At 34.2% G+C, this 23,199-nt stretch overlaps 1 protein-coding gene across 1 annotated transcript; it reads right to left on the reverse strand.

Annotated features, from left to right (window-relative positions):
• Positions 1-54: 54 nt before the first annotated feature.
• Positions 55-22,892, reverse strand: LOC135695994 (structural maintenance of chromosomes protein 3). The gene is made up of 36 exons (XM_065215245.2): positions 22,737-22,892; positions 20,848-20,923; positions 20,498-20,536; positions 20,231-20,298; positions 19,784-19,855; positions 19,341-19,499; positions 18,608-18,725; positions 18,030-18,144; positions 16,669-16,729; positions 16,302-16,382; positions 15,796-15,960; positions 15,350-15,471; positions 14,942-15,041; positions 14,789-14,833; positions 13,810-13,878; positions 13,458-13,561; positions 13,037-13,136; positions 12,664-12,800; positions 12,021-12,162; positions 11,320-11,470; positions 9,422-9,571; positions 8,932-9,001; positions 8,717-8,798; positions 8,409-8,528; positions 8,145-8,216; positions 7,945-8,019; positions 7,580-7,688; positions 6,792-6,862; positions 5,143-5,232; positions 4,859-4,945; positions 3,850-3,993; positions 3,007-3,075; positions 1,940-2,029; positions 1,118-1,210; positions 752-929; positions 55-322 (listed from the first exon to the last, which is right to left on the reverse strand). The coding sequence occupies exons 1-36, from the start codon at positions 22,749-22,751 to the stop codon at positions 144-146; spliced, it is 3,618 nt and encodes a 1,205-aa protein (XP_065071317.1). The 5' UTR covers positions 22,752-22,892; the 3' UTR covers positions 55-143.
• Between the last annotated feature and the right edge of the window lie 307 nt (positions 22,893-23,199).

The raw sequence follows: 23,199 nt of genomic DNA on the forward strand, positions 1-23,199 counted from the left end.
CTATATCTGTGGCCTCTCGGTCTGAAGGTTGCAAAACAAAAATTGACAAACACACTAATTTAACTTTCAACTTTGAACAACGGTTATGTACAACATAAAAAGCGAACTTATACAGAGAAAACTTTTAAAATGCTGGGAGAAGATCATTTCTCCGTGGTATCGTCCTCTACAAAGTCTTTGGCTTGCTCTTTGGTAATCGACAGAATATGGCTGACTTTATTTTTGAATTGTACCCCATAAAATTTGTCTGCTGATTCCAGAAGCTCCGGCCTAAAGGTGGTTGTGATGAATTGTGCTTTAGCGGCCAATTTGTGAATCATAACTAAAGGAAAAAAAACATTTGTTCATTCTCTGTTAAAATATCCATAGCGATAGATGGGGGAAGCGGGGGCTGAAGGGTGGGGGAGGCGTTGGCTTGGTTGATGGGGCAAACTCAATAAACTTATTTTGAAATGCAAAAGTGGTAATTTAAGGTATTATGTGTGGCCCCGAAGCAAGCAAACCAACATTACACAGACACCAAAGTTGGAAACATTTATGTATTTATTGGAAACAAACTGTATTGTATTTGCAACGGATTAACACAATGCGATTGTTACTCTATGTCTTATTGTCGTCAGACATGCTTGTTCAAGAGCATTGGTTTACAAGGTGGATGGTTTATGTGTTGCAAAATTAGCCTGGGCAAGCAAACAAACGTGCCCGGGGTCGATCAATCAAAGAATCATTAAACGAAGAACTTTCCACATACCTGCAACGGCGCTACGATACTGAGGGTCTAAAGCTTGATCGATCTCATCGAATAAGTAAAATGGTGCCGGGTCACACTTCTGAATTGCGAAAATAAGGGTTAAGGCGACTAGGGTCTTCTGTCCACCAGAGAGCTGATTCATCTCCAACGTTTCTGCACTTTTACCCGTGAACGATATCTAGCCAAAAGCAAATAAAGGTAGATAAAAGGATGAAGTAATATCAAATGCTAAAAGAGCTGCAAAAAGTATGAAATAAACTCAACATTTACTATGAAAGTTAGGAAAATATGACTGCAAATCAAAATTTCTTGATCATTTACGAGTTTTTGCTGGGTAAACCTTTTTTGATCAATTAAAGACCGTACCTTGATAGAAATGCCAGTGAATTCGTCGATCGGCTTCATTGATCGCTGGCTTGATGACGACCGCTGCGATGAAGCAACACTCTCTTCATCTTCCTAGAAGGTTTAAATGAAATTCGATCATAGTACACTTGCCATTCCCTAAGAGAAAATGTCACATTATGCAGCAGGCACAGAGAAATATCAAGATCAAGGCCTACAAAGTCAATGATACTGTTGTGAATTTACCTTTAAAACAAAATGGACCGTAATATAATATTTTGTAAATAAAAATAAACTTTTTCAAATCTAGTTGCATTGCAAATACGGAAATACTGTTAGGTTATCTGGTTCAAATATTTTAGCATGATTGCAATAATTAAATAGCTAAAAAATGACCCTTGGAAAAATGGGCTAAAACATCGTCATCTTGAAAATCCACTTTTAAAAGAGAGGATAACGATGAAACTGAATAAAACGGGCAATAAAAGCTGTTAACAGAAATGCATTTTCTATCAAAGAGGCAAAAGAGTGGTATGAAACCTATGTTTTGGAAAACAGGACACTTAAAGACCAGCAGAAATGTGTGTAGCCCAAACGATGCTTTGGAGCGTTTCAAAATGAAATTCACTTCTATGATGATTTTAACAGACACAGGGCGAGACGTCTGCTTGTATAAATTGATAAACTGTTTTTATGTCTGCTTTGACATGATCTGCTTTGACACCACAGGAAAGTCATCTGACAAAACAGACAGCAAAGAAAAATAAGAGCAATGATTGGTGAATCATGCTCAACCAATGACAGCTTAAAAATATATCGGTGACAGCATGAATAGCAGCCCACCTGTGAGTCAGCGGCATCTGTTTTCATGATCAAGGTTGCTTTACCACTGGGAACCAGCTGTTTGAATATTTCAGAAAAATGATGCGACACCTGGAATTGACAGAGCAGGTCCTTGGATAAACTTTGAAAAAAATTTATCAACATAAGGGCAATCATTTTGCAGGGAAATGTCATCAATTTCCACGCAGTTTGGACAAGCAATCAACAAATGACAGCCGTAGAAGAAAACTTGTAGCCATCATATTTAATTAAAAACCACCATTTATTAATAAATCGTCAGAAAGCATATGATGTGCAGAGCCGGACGGAAATACATGTGACATGAAACGTGACCCAATGATTTTCGTTAGTTCGACAAGAAAAATATTCAGTCTGCAACATCTACTTACTAATTTCTATTGGATAACAATAGTGGATAACAAGACTTGAAAATTCTCAAAGCAAAGAAAACTTGATATTCAAGAAAATCGCTAATTAAAAATTGTAAAGTGCAGGAAACATCTAACCATAAAAACATGGCTATATCAGCTATGAATTATCGGATTGCTCAGCATTGTCAGACTTCGCAATAACAATTTGACAATGGATGTTTCAAATAAAATGCATTGAAAAACCGTCTGTTTTCTCACTTAAACTATACAAGGGGTTAGTGTGCACCGATTAGTCGAAATAAGAAACCAATAAATAGCGTTAATCCACTTCTCGCATCTTTCGACGATTTCAATCTACCTTTCCCAGATTTGAATTTCCAGATGCAGATCGAAATTTGAAGTTCTATTTTTTTGGCAATAATCAAACATTTCATACACTCAGAGTGTCGGGTAAAAGTGGCAATATAGCATACTGGAAATCTTTCAGGGAAATTCATACAATTTTATTAGGCCTTCGACAACAAAGCGTTTATCAAGAAAAGTATGTTGAAAATGCTTATAAATGAGTTACAATTTCACGACTTTGCAAATTGACTATTAGCGGGTAAATTCACTGTACGGTTCTCGATGACTTGTAAAATTCATGGCATGAAATTTAATTTGTAAAAACTAAATATGATGGGAATTTTATGTCACCTGCTTGAAGGTGAACAAGATTGCTTCGTGTTTTCGTTGCTCCAAGACTTCCATTAGGTCTTCGATGGCCTAGAAAGATTTTCAAAATTCATTAATAATATTTCTTTGTAATAAATAGTTCACATGGATAGTTTTTGTACACTCATTTTTTTTATAAGAAACTGGCTATAAGAAACGAGTACTGGACAATCAGAAAAAATTAAGAAACTTCAGTACTCAAAGCAAAAAATTAAGAAACTATTAAATCGTGATAAAACTGAGAACAACGAAATTTTGTAAAATCCAAAAACATGATTGTTCTGTTGGCCTAGAACTTGAGACACAAGGGATAAAAATATACTTCCCACATCTAAATACAGCATCAGGATGGAAGCGAATCTCTTGACGCGACAAAAAGGTCACAAAAATTTCATAACATCATTCATGACATCATAATTAAGAAGCTCTTAAGAAACAATGAGTATTGAAATTTCCATAACATTATGGAACTGGAGTACTCATCAACGACCATTGTTTCTTATAAAAAAATGAATGTATATGATCTGTAAAAGGCGCTAGATCAGTAACTCCTTTTTAAGAATTCTTTAACAATCTCATTGAAGTAAAACTCAAAAAATAATTAAAAGAACGAAAATTCTTCAAATACCCTGATTGTATATGGAAATGAAATTCCCTCTTCTACAAGGCTATCTATGCATAATTAATCCGAGTCTGCCGTTCGCTAACATCGTAAAGGTTAAAGATGTGGTTGAAAAACTGTTATCAATGGAAAACTGCTGGGATATTTAGGAACTGTAAGATGTTAAAATAAATAGGAACTGAACGAAAGATTAAAACTCGCACCTCGTGTGCTTTGTCAAGCTCTTCCTTCCTTTTGATAAACTTTTCCTTTTCCTCAGAAAAACTGACAAATTGATCCATGGCTTTTTTGTTAACATGACTGTATTTTTTCAAATCTGCGTTGCATTTGTCAAGTTTTTTCCAAAGCTTGGATGTAAAACAAAATACCAGTCAGGTATGCTATGTATAAAGACATCAATGCAAGTGGTGGCAGGAATACAGTGCAACAGAGATTGAAGTTAATTCAGAGGAACCAAGAAAATGGCTCTGTATACATGCATGTCCTTATACGAAGAAGTATTTGCAGCTAACTGAAGTAAGGTCTATTTCTTTCTCAAGTAGGGAGATTTTAAGGGCCGTGTTTAATTTTTCCAGTTCATCATAATAAGGGTTCCTCTGAATCGAAATGGTTGCAAAAACTAGCACTGAATTTTCTGACATATTATTTGGTTGCAAAAATGAGCACCAAAGAGTTTTCTAGAAAACACAATTGTTAAGATGGATCGGTTTCCGTAATAATTAAATATTTCAATCTCTTTCAGCTACCTATAACCAAAGATAACGGAGTGTATATTAATTTTTTTGAAGCTGAAGTCTTCACGAGTGCTGTTCAAATTCTTATAACATCAATAGATGACAAATAATTAGCAAAATCTATAACTAATTTCGTTCAAATGCTTCAAATTCTAGAACAACAAACTAAAGGCTTAATCCTTTATTGCCAACCGTCCAAGACGAGTTCTATTGGCAAAAAATTATTGAAAAATTAAGATCGCCAAATTTGATGAAAATTGGTGATAACTATTTACGTGCAGAACAGTTTTATCTCTTTTGCATTAAATATCTTTTTCTCAATGTTGGGGCATCAAATGATTTCGCAAATAGTGTTTTGGCACAAACTGGAATTGGTGTTATTAACAGAAAACTTACTGCAAACTCAGGTTAATCTATTTGAACTTTGAAATTACAAACTTCGAAATCTGTTACAATAGCATCTATAAACTTTGCGCACCTGCTTAACGTTGACTTTGCGGTACTTCTCAAAAGCTTCAGCTGGCAGGCTTCCAAGATCTCGAATTTTCTTCATGCACTCTTCTTTCTGCAAACAAAAAGATAAAACAACAGTGATATCTTCTTGTAAAAGAAAGAATAGACAGTCTTTATTACGTTTACAAACACTGAGCACTATACCGATACTGTTGCACGACTGTTTAAAAAAACCGGTAAGACTTTTTTAAGAAACCTGACTTGTTAACTTAACTGGCGCTAACCACATTAATCTAGAAGCAAAATTACCTTTTTTATTAGCAAACTGCGTTTGTTAGCCGCCTTTTCCATCAATTTAGAGTCTTCTTGGATTGCGTCACTTTTCTCTTTTTCTTCAATCTTAAAGAAAATTCAGGAATGTAGCAGGAATTTTACAAATAAATGAAACTTTAATCTTTTTGGGAATCGTTGAAATGACAGTCAAAACATGGTAAGATGAAGCGAAGGTAGTGTGGCACAATGGAAGAGGAAGTCAATAGTCAGGCTGACTAGGTATCAAAGTCTTAAATAGGCTGCAAGGCTGTGTACCGTGGAAAAACATGTCAAGTTAAATAGATGTACAGGCTGCTCCAAAAAGTTATCCAAACTATGCATAGAAATGCTGTTATGTATGACCTTACATATATATATCCTGAGAGAAACATGATTGTTTAACAAAACAGTTGCAAAAGATGCAACGAAACATCGTAATTACAATTGAGTTTTGTCAAAATACTCGAATCATGCTAGATAAAATTCAAATTTTTAGCGAAAAGTAGGCAACCAAAAAACACTTTTCTGCCTCGTCACAAAGCAAACAAAAAGCGAAAGACGATACATTCTAGTGGCTCACCCAATAAAAAATAACTCTGAATTTAAGTAAATAGTACTAGGAATAAAAATAGATTATTAATTCCTAGTAAAATTTACTTCAATTCAAAGTTATTTTCTATTGTATTGTACAGCACGCAATCTTGTATATTTATGTTCATCCAACAAGCTTATCAAGACTCAAGAAACTTTTGCGACGGTTAGAAATCATTTTACAAATCACGTTGTTGACCATTATATTCAACAGAGACATACAAATATAATAAACTGAATGCTTTTACGCTTTAGCGTTATAAAAACAGTTATAAAACGATCGTTGGTTCTACCTTACGTAGTAAAATATTGTCTAATGCTATGAAAAGAAGGCCAGTTTAACCCTGCATATCATGTAGCTATCACTCACAATAACAGTATCTAGGTTAAGATATATCTACATTTGGCATTTCCTTTTTCTTGTTCTTGACATTTTGCTATGTATGCTTTTACTACCCATTCGCTCAGCAAATTATATAGATTATACATGTATACTTATAAATTAAAAATCTACATATGTTGCACTACCACTGCATGTGGAAAAGAATCAAACTCCTTTAATCTTCAGTCATCGCTTGCATTGAGGCATAATTCAATCTGGCTTCTAATATCTGGAAGTTACAGTGAACAGTGGTTTGTCCATAGCCTCGTACAATACGGGCTTAAATAATATAAATGTTTGATTTAAGCCAGCCGCTCAAAGTTCTTAGTAACAGAATATGACAATAAAGTTCCCTATTTTTACCTCTATGCTTTTGCATAGAATTTCAACAAAAGGTTAATATCAATTGAAGCCATTGTCACACTCTTTCAAATTAACTATATTTCTTGGAAGACATTCAGCCGAAATACCAAAATTATATGTTTTAAAATAAGATAAAGGTGCAGTTTAAACAAGTAGTCTGCGAAAATAGAAAAGTAATTTGATTCTTCAGATATCGAATGATCTCAAAAAAATACAGCAAGAGTGTATGTTTAAAATACAAGTGAAAGGACTTTCACGACGTTGTAGAGGATAGCAACTAAAAACTTTAAGAAAGTTAAGCTAAGTTTACCTTCCAGTGCTCTAGAGACTTTTGCTGCTGTTGAAGTTCTTTCTTGATTATATCGAGATTAGAATCCAAATCTAAAGAAAATAAAGACATTTTACTAGTGTGATATGAAAAATCTTCCGCTTAAAAAAATTCTGAAAGTAATGAATGGACTTTAATTTCAAATTTTGAAAGAAGTTTAGCTTCCTTATTAGCTTCAAACTTTGAAAGAAGTTTAGCTTCCTGATTAGCTTCCAACTTTGAAAGAAGTTTACCTTCCTAATTAGCTTCAGACTTTGAAAGAGGTTTACCTTCCTAATTAGCTTCAAACTTTGAAAGAAGTTCAGTTTCTTATATATGCATCACGCTAATGTCTAAACAGTTGCCAGTAAGGTTGAGAGTTTGACATTATAACAGACTTCCGAATCGTTACAAGAACTTAAGGTAGATCCAGCGTTCAAGATAGATTAAAGATTAGATATGCCTAATCAGTGGCTTCAGGCGTAAAAAGCAGTACACCTGGGACAATTCCATGTGGCTTTACAGGATTTAAACAGCAGATGTTTGTAAAGACGATTGTTCGTTAAGTTATCGCAGAAACAGCTCTCAAGACCTATATTTGTTCTCTTTAAGGTTTCCTTTACATTCTTACAATGCTGCGAAATGACAATCCCTAGATTCCCCTTTCTAATTTTAGGCCTTGAACCACTCAATTTGCTTTTCTTCAAAGAGAAGTGTTTAGAAACACCACCAAATCGTTCTAGAAGCCTGTTGAAAAGCAAATGATGTGGCAATCAGCTATAAAACATTACCTTGAGCTCTTGTTGATGTTCTTTCTAGGGTTTTATTGCATCTGTCGAGCTCTTCGTTTTTGGAATCCAAATGCCATTGTCGCTCCGCTGAATTCACCTCTTCCATGCTCTTTTAAAAGCATTTCAAAATATGTTAGATAAAAAACAAAACTGAGTCTATACTGGAATTTAGAATAAGGTTTGGCAAGAACAAGAAATCTGTCATTATCAAAATTAAACTTCCATTTACTTTTATTGGTATCTCATTGGTTTATTTGCAAAAAAAATTTATCTTCGTCGATAACAATAAACCATACGAAAAGATGCAAAAAAGGGTTTTCAAAGATCAGCAGCAATATTGATATGGATGGAGTTAAAGATCTTACCGCTTTCAGCTCTTCCTGTTTCTTGTACAAATTTGTATGAAGCATGTTTTCCAGCGCTTCTTTCTGTGCTTCAAGCTGGTAAGAAACCATTCAAGTATTTAAACCTTATGAACACTGCAAGACGAATTATAGTAAAGCAAAAATTGTGGTTGGAGAAGACTAGACAGCAAGTTTCTTTGCAATATAAAATTTAACAATACCTCTGTTCGTCGTGAGAAGGCTGTTTTAATCTGGTCTTGCAAATGAAGAATTTCATCATTGAGACGCTCAACCTGAAACATTAACGTGACAGCAAATTTTGATGTGAGTTAAAAACAAAACTGTTGCTTCCAAAGAAGTAACTGAGCAGCGGCTTCAAGATTACAAAAATGTTTTATAAGCAAAAGAGAAAGGAAGATGATAACAATTGATTACTCTTTGCATAAAATTTGCGAACTGTAAAGGATGGAAAAGAAGTTTGTTACCTCTTGCTGGTCTTCAAGGTCAAGCTGAGAGAGCAATTCAGATCCGAGTTCTTCATTTAAAGACTGCGCTTGCTTTTCGTATCTTGATAAATCAGCTTGTAATGAGTGCAAAACGTTCTCCTATAAAAAAACCATTCAATTATAATAAGGAAGTATTTTTGTTACATCTTCATAAGAGTTCTTGCTCTGCTTCTATAGCAAATAAGTAAATATACAAAATTGATTTTAATAAAATTTTGCTATCATAAGGTCGAATCGAAATTGCCTGGTTTTCTGAAACATGAAAGAAAAAAACTTAGCATTGTTACTTTGTTTTGAAGTGAGCGTTCAAGTCCTTCCTTCTCACTGGTCAAATGTCTGACATCTTCCTTTTGCCTTTCGTAGGTTTTCCTACCGAAAAAAGATATTAGTTCAAATTGTCTAATGCAAATGATATTTATATTTTAAATGAATGGGTATCAAAAACGAAAACTGACATTTAGGACATCGGGTATGATAATGAAATGATAACAGCAAGGAATACCTAAGTTGGTCCTGCTTTGTTTCCACCTTTTGCAACTCATTTACGATTGACGTCACCTCAGCTTCTTCAGGTAAACGGGCGTCAAGGAAAAGACTTGTGCTGGACTTAAACACTAAATCACGGAACAGAGACAAAACAAGGTTCTGTGGGGCTAAAACGTTACAAGCAGCAAGGCTTTGAGTTTATTTTAAGTTCAATTCGGTAATAACTTACTGGATTACGCGTGTTTTTGAGAATCAAAAAACCAATTGGCATGTCAAAACTCATCCACCAATTAAAGTAGGCATGATAGAACCTCGAAATCTGCCTTTGGAAAGGTGAACCGAGCTATTTCAAAACACGTTTTTAAGAAATAAAACCTTTTGGCTTTACATTAACACTGAAAATGAAACAGCTCTCTTTTATACAAGCTGATTAAATAAAACGTAATAAATTACGATAAACTGGAAAAATAAATAAATTCTTGTTTCACACGTGTACGAAAGGATATCAGTTATTTTCTCTTTAAGAAGTTTGAGCTGCTGATCTTGTTCTTCGAGCTTCTTCTTTGCCTCTCCCAGCTTTCTTTGCAAATCCAGTCGAGATTTTTGGGAATCATAGAAACCGCCCGTCAGAGCACCTCGCCGGCTGTGCTGATCACCTTGCAAAAAACAAACGCAAATTCATCACCTAGGGTAGCTAACGTCATAGAGAAATTGAATGGACGACAAGTCAAAATACCTACTTGTAATGACTTCAGCTATAGGGATATTCTCAAGGTCAGAATAAAATTCTCCCGTCTTTTAGCTTTCGAAAAGATACAGCCATTAAATATTGAAATATAAATTTCATTAAATTTCAGACCCCTTCGGTTTATTATTTTCAAGCCAAGTTTGTTAATAATTGGTAAGGTGCAGACAACAAAGCTCGTTGTAGCATAAGGAAGCGCATCGATAACAAAAAGAATGAAAAATTAATTTAAAACATAATGTCTTTATTATGCTGTTATGTTATGATTACAATATTTCTATTTTAAGAAACAAGTATATTGATTCTGATTTCAATTCAAGGAAATGCTAGCCTATTTGGGATATTTTCCATCAATTTCGCTTATACCTGACCCCGTTTATTGGAATTCGGTAAATTTGCACCCACCCCGTTAATTCCTGCCCCCACCGCCTATTCAAGACTTTAGTGTATCTGCTGGTACTTGGTGCTAGGTGTGCTTTTCCCACCTAAAACGCTCGTCAAAAGAACTTGAAACACCCAAACAGTTTCAATCGATTCTAGCTGTCATTTCAATTCACGACTATAAAATTAGCTAATTTGCCCTCCCCCTAAAAAAATGTTGCACGATCTTAGCTTAAAAAGTACAGATTACGTTCATAGGAGAACCTGTAATAGATTTCCAATAAAAACTTTTTTCTCAGCACAAACTTGTAAGATTTCATTAAGACGAACTCGGAGATATTCACTTTCAGCTCGGGTGCCCAAAACTGTTAATTTTACTAAGTGATATTGAAAAATTTCTCTAAAGTTTTGGTCACACGTTTTTTGAAGTACAACGGGCCTAATTTCGAAGACAATTTCGTAGCATCTTACAAAAGAATTTAATCGATAAAATATGTAACTAGTCTTTAATTTCATGTTTGCCACTCGATTGTGATGTTATTTAGAGAACAAATAATGCTGTTTATCGCCCAAAACAACATCTCATCTCCTCGTTGAATACCAAACTTTCTGCGATTAACAGTCGCAAACAGAGACAAGCAAGCGTCTCAATGGCATTGAAAGAGTCCTCATTAAAAAACGGTCATAAAAGTGTCACCTGCAAAATTCAAGGCTAGTAATGATAAACTGTGATCTCAGACATCTGAATGCGATCTTGCGAATGTTTTTTCAAACTCATGTGACATATAAAAGAGCCTGCCTCAAAAGCTTTTGATAAAATTTAGCAGGTCGTACAAGGGTTCCAAAGCTTCGAGACTGTCTAATAAAAAATTTGAATTTTTGATATTCTAAGAAAATTTGTTTTCTCAAAATTTCAACATTACATGTTGCCAATATTTTAAAGTTATATTTGCGTGGCTTTGAATTTTTAAATGATGTCTAATTGCTTCACAAAAGTGGTTTGAATTTCGCAGGTGATATTGTCGCCTGCGTCGCCATAACTCCGTTGCCATTACTCGTTCGTTGAATTGGTGCAATACTTTTCGAACATAAGTGTAAAATAGGAATATAAAATGGGAATAAACATTGGATAAATAAATTATATTACAGGTATCTCAATGCACATCATAACCAAACCGATGCGATAAACATCACAACAAAAACAGATTTTATGAGTGGATTTTAGACTTCGAAACAGGAGAAAAAGTGAAGTGGCCAAACATGCGTTTAAATGCTGACCTTCCATTGTTACGCAATCCAAGTCTGCACTTTTGGAGAACTGCGAGGCAGTTTCCATGTTCCTGCAAATGAGGGTTTTTCCAAACGCCAATTGCATTGCAGGCTTGAACATCGGATGGAATTTCACTTTGCTTATCATTGGAATAACATCCTAGATAGAATTTGATGCGTAATTAAAGTCAAGCAGATGAATTAACAAATGATCCAGCATAAAAGAGATGGAAAATAAAAAACAAAGTCACAAAAATATATCACACGCCTTGAGCTGCATTTTAGCGGTTTATGTCTTGAAGAAACTTTGATTTTAATTTTTGCGATATGTTTTGCATATTCTAGCATAGGTAACATTGGTAAAAAGGTGCTACCATTGGTAACAAAGATTAAATGAAAAGAAAAATTACATATCTTGCTTGGGAAATAATCCTGAAATTTTCAAAACAGCAGGAAGATGAAGAACATAACATACCAAAATATTATTATTTGCTGTTTGTTATCCAGTTGAGTGTCAGACGAAGAGTAATTTGGTTTAGTTTTTCCCTGCTATTATGAAATTTCGTATTACCAGATAATTATTTCGATATCTAAATCCCAGGAATATGAATAAAGTGACATCTTTTTGTTTTTTATTCATGGTAACAGTTTTGTTACTTCGAACTACAATTAGTAATTTATTTCAGAAAAGGCGAGAAAAAATGTCTTACTGCCGATTGAGGATAATCAATATCTTTGAACTTCAACCGATTCAGCGGCATGAAGGTGACTTCACCAGGCAGTTTCTGTTTGTTCATGATTGACAAAACTTGTGCACCAATCTTGTCATTGTCGACAATAATGTTAAAAAGCCTGAAAAACAATGAAAAGTGGTCAAAACAGTGTCAATGGTGTACTTAAAATGATCAACAGAATAATGAGATAATCGAAGTTTAAAAAAAGATTTCATTCTGTGCAGTGATCCACTGAGCATACGCAAGGTGTATACATTACACATGCAGTGGGGCCCTCTGAACAAGGCTAAACTTGATTTAAACTTGATTTAAAGACAGTGAAATTAACACATATCAGTCAATGATTAACACATATCCAACATTCAAATTAACACATACCGTGCATAAATAATTTTAAAATGAAAAAAATGAATGAAAAAAATGAATGAATCGAATGCAACTGGCTAAAGGCGGGTGAAGGTCACCTGTCCTGAGTAGGCAAATATTGGAAATATGAAACAAATCTATGAATTAAATCTGGACAATTACTGACCCAGTAAGCATCAGCTATCGCCAAAGCGACTTAAATAATGATTGTACTTGCAGCATTTCAACAAGCAGTAAATGAGAAGATACATACTTATTTCCAGCTGTCACCTCGATAGCAGTAAAGAACTTGTCTTCGCATGTGAAGTTATCGATCAGAGGACCATAAACACCATCGATATTCTTCTCTGCAATGACTTTGAGCACACTGTCGATACCATTAGCAACTGCCTATTCAAGAAAGGATTGGGTGATAAATTAATACGTGAGGAAATTCACAAAGTTATTTTTTACATCAATTTATTGAGAACATGATACATGGAATGTGGTGACTTGTGTAGCAATCTGTGTAGTAATCTTTAGACGGCTGACACTTTATCGCCTCTAACTTTGAAACAACAAAGCAGTTGATGGTTAAATAAATTCCTGTAAATGCATAAACAACACATAAACAAACAGAGCAGTACCTTGCTCATTGTGGATCTATAATTCCTCTCTGATCTTCCTAGTTCTTCTTTAGTCGTCTGCAAACTCTGCTCCATCGCATTCTCTTCCCTCCACAACTCCCTGAAAACAAGGCGTAAAATCAATACTTTAGTAAATGAACCTACTTTGAAGTAAAACATGCTGCTAAGCTAGCAGGAAAGACTCAACATTGTGTAATTCTTTCTCATTCTTAACTCATTCTATGTAATCTCTTTTTCATTCTATGTAATTCTTAACTCTTTCTTTCTGTGAGTCTAACCCAGAGGGAAAGACTCAACATAAAGAACGAATTTCAGTCTTTAATTTTCAACTAGGTTATTTTACCTTGGAGAAGAAAAAATACGCATTTGTGAGCAAAGAATGCATTGATTAAAGTGATAGGTGATATTAGAGCTTACTAACTTTCTTCTGTTGTTATGCTCATCTCTTTTCGTTCGCAAAATCCGAAAATGGGCGTTAGCATCTTCCATCTGTGATTTGCGTTCCTCCAAATTATCACTTCTTTCCTTTAAAAGAAGATTTATAAGAAACAATAAAAACCTTATACAAGCTTCTTGGTTAGACTGTTTCTGCAGATGGCAAATATCTCTATGAATGCAATAACCTTCCTTTCAAATGAACCTTCTTAGTCCTTAACTTAACGTTTGCAATTTGGATAGTCAATTTTGAAAATTAAGACGCTACTTCATCAAATTCAATTTATGATGTTTGGTTAATAATTGACTAAAACCAATGTAAAATTTATTTTGCAGACCCTATTTTCTTCTTCGATTTGCTGCAAACGATCCCTGGCTTTCTTTACTTCATCGGTTATCCGCGCAACCTAGAAAGAAAAAAATAGGAATTTTTAGGACAAAAAAGAAAAAATTATATCTACACTGCAGTAAATAACTCGACTGAAAAAAGGATCTAGATTAACTGTAAACAAACCATGAATTCTTCAAGAATTCAATTTTTAGCATTCATTTACCTTTATGTCCTTCATCTTTCAAATTTCATGACTAAATACCAACTAGTTCATCAGTACACGTGTCTTAAAAATAAATTTTAAATGTAGAAAGACGGCTTTCAACACAATAAAATCCAATGGCAAACTGTTACAAGATCACTAAATTATCCAACAGTTCTGAATTTCAATGCTGCTTATATTTCATCACTCTGGTAAAGAATCAGGAATGAAGGCTCAAAGGCTCCAAACTCGTTCCTTCTTTTTTGCTTCTAAATTGTTGAATAAAGTCAAGAGAACAGCCACCTCGGTCTTGCAAAGCTAAAATTAGAACTAAAACCTGCGATTCTGCTATCGAGCAGCATTTACTAGGAAACCCAGATTGTGCAAAAAACTATAATGGCGACATGTTTCAGATTATTGGTAAAGCCCGATCGTCGTTCCACCTAGCAGTTTTGGAATCTATCTACATAAGCACGAAAAAACCGCTACTGTGTAGACAAAAGGAGTTCGTTTTCACCTTAGGACTCCATTGGTAACATTCTCAATAGGCAAGCGGCACTGATTGGTCAACCTTTACAGTCATGTGCTCGTGTTTCTGATTGGCCTATTTCGATCCACAACTGGGTATATATATTTCCTACCGTAGAGTTTTCGATCTATGTTCTGATGTTTTAAACTCTGAAGAGTGTCAGACGAAAAGCTTTAGTTTACTAAATGTTTGCTTTTTTCAAAGCCATTTAAAAGTCAAGATAATTATAAAGTGAATTCTGTGCAAGCTAAAAACCTTTTGTTGCTTCGTCTTGATTGTCTTTGATAGAGAGCTTAGCTCCTGAAACACAAAAAATTAATGGTTAGTCCTAGCTTTTCCAAGGATAGGGCAAACAACAATCGAAAGAAATAATGATATAGGGGAAACTCATGACAAGCTTAGAAATACCTTCTTTATCCACTGATCTCTGTCTTCTTTGGTTCTGAATTCAGAGCCTCTTCCTTGCTTAGCATAGAGATCCTCGCGTCTTTGTTCTTTGGAGTTCATTCTGTGGCGCAATAAAAAAACTTAATCAAGAACGAATTTCAGTCTTAAATTTCCAACCAATCAAAACTAAATACATTACAAAATGGTTACAGCACAACCTTTCAACCTAGACACAAGATATTAACTGAAATACTTGCAACAAGACTCTTTCTCTATCAAACAGAACTATGATGAAAACCAAGGTTCAAAATAAAAAGATGCTCAACTTTTTTCACGATCCACAGTGCCATGATCATTTTCATGATTCACATTGTCCATGTGTAACACAGACTCTAAGCAAAGGATAGTTGACAACCTCTGATTTCTTACCGGCTTTGGCAGTCCTCTTCAGTTGCTTTCTTCTCACTATACTCCGGCAGAATTTCCTCAAGTTCTGCTTCTTTGTTTCTTATAAGTTCTTCAAGCTTCTTCAGGTCTCGAGAATTCTTTTTCTGTAGAAAAAACAATTTAGGTATATGAGCAAATCAAACAAAGTCAACAATCAGACATGGGTAAACTTATGATGATGACTACATCAGTTAATATGAAGAGCATATGAGCAATTTTTGTGAAAAACAATTTCCAACCAACCCTTTGGGGCAGTTAATACAGTTTTATTAATAATGCTGGAGAATATCTCTCAGGAAAGAAACGATCCTTTGAAATCTTGATTCCAGATAATACTCGTGCACTAAAAAGATGTAATCAAGATCTGTCAAATCGCAAAGTGAACGGATTTAAATCAAGGAAATGGCAAAAAGAGGTGGCTATGTTACCCTTGTGTTGATGTCTTCGTTGACTCCCTCTTCAAGATCACGAATATCGAGTTCAAGCTTTGTTTTAGTTTTGATCAGATCACCTTTCTCGTCCATAACTTGCTGTTTATCAACCTCTGTCATGTTTTTCTGGTCACTCAGTTCTTTAATTTTTTTATTAATTTCCTGGAACGCAAGACAAATGAATTTGCTTTAATCCTTACAACGACGAGGCAAAGCGTCTATCCCCGTCTTACATGGCGACATACATAGTTCAATGTTGTGTACAGCTGTCTTGTTTGAAAAATTATGCTGGTTTTGATTAAGATATATAATAAAACTTTTTTTATATAAAAGTTAGCTGTCATTGCCATAAATATGATGGTTTGAGCTCAAGATCAAGTATTTGTGCACTGGCGGACGAGAAAATATGAAATCTAGAAACAGAAGAAAAAATAACTCTTACCAAGGAATGCCAGTTCAAAACAGATATTATTTTTGAAAAAATAACCTCATTGTCAACTTACCTCGATTTTGTCAGTTGCTTGACGTACAAGGTCATGAAGTTCTCGGCCTCTGTCGGTATTCCCTTGGCGATTCCTGTCAAGCTAAAAGGAAGAAAAGATTATAACGTGAAGACATGTAGAAACTAAAACAAACTAATGAATTGTTTATCAAGTGCTTGTTCACTAGAAAACGCCAAATTACCATTTCAGTTTAGTCGTTCTCTGCAGAAAAAGCAATTGGAAGGTAAAAGTGAGAAGGTATGACCTTCAATTTTTGCCAAGGTTTTTTGCGACCAATCCAGCTATAAAAAAGCTATTTGGACAAAATATTTTGGACTCAAATACAGCAAGTAAATAATGTCGAAACTGAAAAGCAAAATAAACATACGTCCTCCAGCTTATCCTTGGTTTCTTTAAGCTCCTTATCATGAATTGTATACTCAAGGCATCTGTATCAAACAAAGTATCAAACAAGATAGTTAAGAGGCTAGCAAATCACAACACAGAAAACTATTAAAAGGAACATTTACAATTTGCAATCTCTAACAGTAGCTTTAAGGCGCTTTTTAGAGCAAAAAACAGTTCATCAAGTAGGTCCTTATTTATTTTGTCTGTTTCCCACTTAAAAATGCGCAACGATTAGGCAAAAAAGTAAGATTTTCTGAAGCTACGAAACAAATTATAGACACCCCCAATACAAGTGTTCTGGTCTGCCTCACCTCGAAAGCTTTTTCATTTTAAGTGGCACAAAAGTATCAAGATAAGAACTGAGGGATAACAAAAGATTGCTTGAAGAGAAAAGAGCATTTGTGATACTTTAAAAGAATTTGCATGATGTAAATGGTTACTTGATATCAATCGCTTTTCATTCTTTCTTACTGCGACAAAACAGTGAGAAAACTGTCTCTGCTCCAATCTTATGTTTATTGCAATCCTTCATTTTTACATTAGGTTTCAGGGAACCTATACATTATGCGACAGGAGTAAAACACATTTACGAGTCTATCATCAATAAAATAACCACATTCTAGGATACAAAATTTGTAGTCACGACCTTTAGTCAAGTAAGCCATTTCACGTTTTCTGTTGCGCAAACCAATAAAGCAAAATTGTGAAATGAATTTTTTACACCAATGAATAACCATATTTTTATCAATCACGCTATCAAAATGGGTTTTTGCTTCGAAGTCTTTGATATTTTTAAAAAGATCGCTGATATACAAATAATGAAGTATTTGAGTTATTAATTTTTATCCTATGATTGGGAAAGTAATCAAATGGTTTACTACATGATATAACAAAATGAACAACTATATACGTATCTATCATAAGTGTTTAAAATATGTTTGTCTTCTTCGGCCCCACTATATAATAAATTCGTATTTGCCCTAGTGTCCAAATTAAAGGTTAGTTAACATAAAAGGAATGTCTACTAGGCTTGTGTTATCCACTACATACATAATCACTTCATATAAACTGTGAGACACAAGATTAAGAAGTCATCCAATGTGAAAATTTAATATAGAACTTATTGTATCTGATCATACGCAATGGCCGAGAAAAAATAATAATAATAATAATCAAAATAGCCCAGAAATTTAAAGTGATACGAGAGAAGAAGGAATCCTTTGCTGGCAAAATGAAGGAATTGAAAATTCTATTCAAATAAAATGGCAACAGGAGTCTTGATGTTTGAATTCTGCACGATAAAATGTAAACATAAATGGAAAATATAAACAAAAATATAACCTCCTGTCTTTATCCAGCTTCTGGTATTCTTTCAGTTCCTCTTTCTCAGTTTCAAGAGTTTCCAGTCTTCCTTCTATGTAGCTCAGCATCTCAGAGATTTTATCACGATTACCCTCTAAAAAAAACAGGCAACTTGAAATAAAAAGATGAAACAGTTTGACACAAACGACATCAGAAAAGCCTAAACTCTGATCCTGATTATAGATTAAAAATACAAAAAGGAATATGTGCAGTAAAGTTGTTCAAAGGTGACCACAGCTGAATAATATATACCCAGATTTCTACACAAAGAACACAATTTCATTTCAGTGCATCAGACTTTCTCGCTCTCTGTCTTCCTTCTTAGAAGTACAGAGCAAATACTGTCTTCATAGTTGCCCACCAAATCAAGAAGCCACCATTTCAAGAAGAGTCATAAATGATCCAAATTTCACATTTATTAATGAAAAATAAATTCAAATTTTGAAGGAGCTCAAAACAGAGCTATCATCTCAAAATCAAAGTATTGCAAAAATTGTTGACCAAAGTGTAGCTGAGTATATAATGGAATAAAGTGGCAATGTTTTGGTATACCATACCTGATTCCTTGAGTATGGATTTGCTTTGCTCTTTCTTCTCATCATAAACACGTGTACCTGCAACTTCCCTAAGCAGCTTCAGTCTTTCATGGTCTTTAGCCACTGCAAGCTGCATTATCTTTAAAATGAAAAGCACAAATATTTTATGAGGCAATTTATTGCTTAGATTCACTGATGGATAAAATAAGTCAATGAAGAATTATACTTGCTTGGTGTGGAAAATTTGACACTCTGTAAGTAATGTACAATTATCATGAAACAAATAAGGGTGAAAATATTACAAGTACCATCAAATTAACAAAGTGAAAGATGAGCACTTAATCGCAATGTGCAGAGCTGGACTTTTTATCAACAGCAAATTCTTTACCTTGGGTGGACTTCCCAAAATAAACAAAAAAAATTTAAAATAGCTTTCATAAATGTCTTTCATCCAAGTTTTTGTTTCTAGCAGTGAAAGCCTTGAGATATGTTAATTTGATTTACAACACTGATTGTCAGAATTGATCTTCATCTACTTATGTTTAATGAGAAGGCAGCCTCTGAGGCTTCCAACTTCACCTAACAACAAATGCCGAAATACATACTTGAAGCATTGAAAGAGCAAACAAGTTTTACAATAAGTTTCAATATTTTGACTAAATAATAATCTACTTATGTTGTCAAAAAATAAAACCATTGGGAATAAATGCAATACTATTTCAACACAACTATTCAGTTAAACACTGCAACTTACCCTGCCTTGTTTCACAATGTAATATGGATTACTACGAGAGAAACCAGCACTTTCAAGCAGATTCATGACATCTGCCTTGGTCACATTTTTCTTGTCAAGGAAATACTGATCTTTCTTGGAGCCAATCACTCTCCTTAAAGAAACTTCCTCTTTCTCTATCTTTTATAGAAAAAAGATTTGATTAGAGGTGATCTAAATGCAATAAACTGGGATAGTAGAAATGCATTTTTTTCAGATACATATTGATATAAATATATATAGCTCACTTTGGTGCATAGAGTATTTTCCAACCTAAGTATTTGACAAGGCAATTTTCCAAAAACCAGGCAAGTTTTGTCCTCATGATTGCTTATACCAACAGCACATGATCAGCAATTAGAATTTGAAAATTACGCTTTACAATCTAAATTTTAAATAATATCAAGGCATGAAAATTGACTCACTGGTATTCTGTTATCAGCATTGTCAAAAATAATTTCCACATATGCAGAAACAACTCTTGGTCCAGTTCCTTCCTGAAAAACACAAAACTCCATCTTTAGCCAAGAGATATCAAGAATAAGTTTTCTAAATGAATAAAGATCATAAGCAATTTACAGAAGAAGAACTGGGGGAAAAACTTTATTTTGCTTGGAAGACGTTTTGAAGATAGAGTTTTGAAGCTGCTACTCAAAAGTTACTGCCAGTTTCTTCATTTGATATTCTAAAATTAAGGTGAATTCAGTTTTTTGTCTACAAGTTCCTACAGTTCCATATCCAGACATGTCTATTTACATCTAGAATAAGGATAATTCACCTCTCCAGAAAGATAAAGATTATGAGAAAAATACAAATAAAATTGCAATCAATACCAAGTCAATAATACATTTATTAAAAGGTTAGAAACGTACATGAAGTAGCTGTTGTCTTTCTTCTTGACCCATGTGACTAAATTCATCACTGAGGACAAACTGGATTGCTAAAATAAAATAGGTATGATAAAAAAGCATGGGGTTAATAATACAAATAACAAAAACAATCACATCATATAAGTAGCTTATCAACTATATTCAACCTTAACCCAATGGAAGTATATAACAATTGTTTTACATTTCTATAAAAATCTTTGTAGAAAACAACAAAGAAGATGAAACCAATAAAGAGGAAACGCAGCCTACCAAGAAAGAAGTTACTTTTTCCTGAACCATTTCTTCCCACTAGAAAACAATGAAAACCCAATAAGTCAGGTTCAAATGAATCAGTTTACATTATATTATAATATACATTTCGTCAATGGATGTCTTTAAGTTTCATTTAAAACCATAGCCTAAAGGTTACTTGAATGAAAACAAATGTCAAATGAAAACATAACAGAGGACAAACTAATATTTAATGAAGTTTTCTGAAAATCCCATAGATCCTCAAAAGAAAAAAACTTATTTGCTTTGTAAAAAAAGATTTCTAGCTGAGGCACTGAGTAACATACAACCCTATATTCACCACTTTAAAAACAAACCCCAAAACTCACCAACTACATTGTGTCTGGGACTGAATGGGTCAATAATTGTTTGGTCTCTGTAGCTTCTGAAACCTTGAATTATAACCTAAGAAAAATTATGTAGTATTTATGGTCAGTGTGGGGAAAAATACACATGGCGATTTTGGGAATAAAAAATGTGCACCTGTTTCTACAGTGCTGTAGAGGAGTAACCAACAGTTTCCGATATGGCATGATAAACCAAACCTTTGATGATAGTTTCAATGAATACCAAATCCAAAAATAGTGCGCTTTTGTTTTTGTGATGCTCCAACTTATGATCACATCGAGTTTTCCATGACAATGGTAAACTTTTCAATTTCTCAGCTCATTGACTACATTATATTACAGCATTACATCACAGCATTACATTACTTCAGTGTTGAGGTCATTGCTCGTAAACAAATATTGCTGCTCCTCCCATGTGGCATCTTTGGAGGGGCCTGCACATTTTTTAACCGTTAGGGGGAAAAATGCGTACCATAAAATTGTTTTTCCTTAGAAAAAAGACTTGCTTTCTAAAAGACCCCAACTCTTTAGAGCCATATTAGAGCAAATTGCCTTTTCTAAAAATTCCTTTAAAAATACATATCAAAAGACGACTTTCATGGAACATACTAATGAGTTAACTAGATTAATGATTCAATTTAATTTAGTTACGCCAATTAAACAGGAGGGGGGAAAACCGAAGAAAGTAGCTATCGGAAAAAGAAGTAAACTAAGTAATTTCTTATGATGAAGATATTTCTGAGAGTTCAATGGATTCTAACAGCGATATAAAATAAATAAATGATAATGGGGGAAAAGTTGAAGAAATTCAAGGAGCTAGAAAGCTGAGGTGAAGAAAGATATTATCTATAGTGTGTACTATGGAGATCAGTTTTATTGAGAAAAGGTATAGAAAGACATTGGCACAGATCTTGATGAAAATTGTAACACAGTGGGGATGAGATACCTCCGTGGATTTTGGGATATTGGGAGCTTGTAATTCAACAAAGCTCTGCACAATCATGATTCAGTACAATACGGAAACATGACCTCTGTGGATGTTGCATCTATTGTTATTAGCCATATTTATACCGTATTGACCGTTCTATTCTCTTTGTAATAATGATGTATTTTAATTTTAGAAATCATTTTGAACAAGTATTAACCAATTTATTGAATCAAATTAACATTGCATATGCATTCCCTTTGCAGTAACTTCTACCCTCATTATTTTGCACATTTTGCACGTCTTTCATTGATTTCCACACACAATATTTGCTTATCTTGTCATGTTCCCTGAGAATATTTCATCATTTAACTTCTGACTTCCCATTACAATAAGAAAAAATAATACAAGCTTTCTTTGAAAGCCTCTGCACTTAAACAAATATTCTTCTTGCATCAGCACACAAAGCTAACAAAAGGGTAAAAGAAGCTGCTTTATATTTTCAGTGCCAATAATTGGGCATTTTCCTCCAGGTTGGCTTGCAACACTGGGTAAAACTCGTCACTTTATTCCTTCCAGTGTACTTCATTGTTTTATAGGTGTCGAATCAAATTTCTTTTGTGCACTTTTCATTTTCTTCCTTTTTTTCTAATTTTCATCTACCAATCAAGCAAAAACGTAACCCGCATTTAAATGTTTTTATTTTCTGCTATAGACCTTAGACTTTAAGGCTCGTTTAAGTAGTTTGAATAAAGTCATGAAAATAAGATTTAAGAACAAAAATGTAACTTTTATGTTGGCTGCTGCATCTAAAAGAGAAAGTGACAAGGTTCGATTGTGTCTGTCGATGATGTGTTTATAAAATAATGGCCTACCATCAAAAATTAACTTTAGTAAGAGCGAACTGACCTGTGGTAACATCAATGTGTTAAAAACTTATGCAAACCTGTTTTATATACATGCTTCACGTAAAATATGTCCTTTAAAGGTGAACAGATTGAGTCAAAGTCCTTTTTTCTAGTGCATCTGTGTCCAAAGCGTTCTTCATTCAAAATGGCCGCTACAGCTGGCTTGCAATCGAATGGAGCATAGATTTGGCGGGAAGGTAAATTCCTTCGCAGAGGTAACGCCTGCCTTGCCACTAAATTTGGAATCGAGAAAAAGGTTCTTCATTCAGTGACTTCGCCTTTGGAGAAGTGGAACCGTGGGGGTGGGGGGGAGGGGGTGCTCAGTTTCTTGCAAAAATTCAGATTTTAGGTTTTAGGGGTGATTTCAGAAGAGATTTTAGCCTCCATTAACAAGCGAGTTGATATTTGGCTGAAAGAATTCTGAATTGGCATCCATTATGTTTATCTAGATTTCTAAATATACTATAGATGAGCAATTTCTTATCAGCGGAGAGCCTCTAT

The sequence above is a fragment of the Rhopilema esculentum genome, chromosome 14 (genome assembly GCF_057945365.1).
Source record: "Rhopilema esculentum isolate cy_ngs chromosome 14, ASM5794536v1, whole genome shotgun sequence".
NCBI lineage: Eukaryota > Metazoa > Cnidaria > Scyphozoa > Rhizostomeae > Rhizostomatidae > Rhopilema > Rhopilema esculentum.

Excerpts from the sequence above, each read along its gene's own strand:
- LOC135695994 (XM_065215245.2), bottom strand. Across the intron at positions 14,834-14,941 it reads GAGATCAGTGGATAAAGAAG|GAGCTAAGCTCTCTATCAAA; the intron begins GTATTTCTAAGC and ends TTTGTGTTTCAG. Across the intron at positions 8,020-8,144 it reads CCTTCTCACGACGAACAGAG|CTTGAAGCACAGAAAGAAGC; the intron begins GTATTGTTAAAT and ends GTTTCTTACCAG.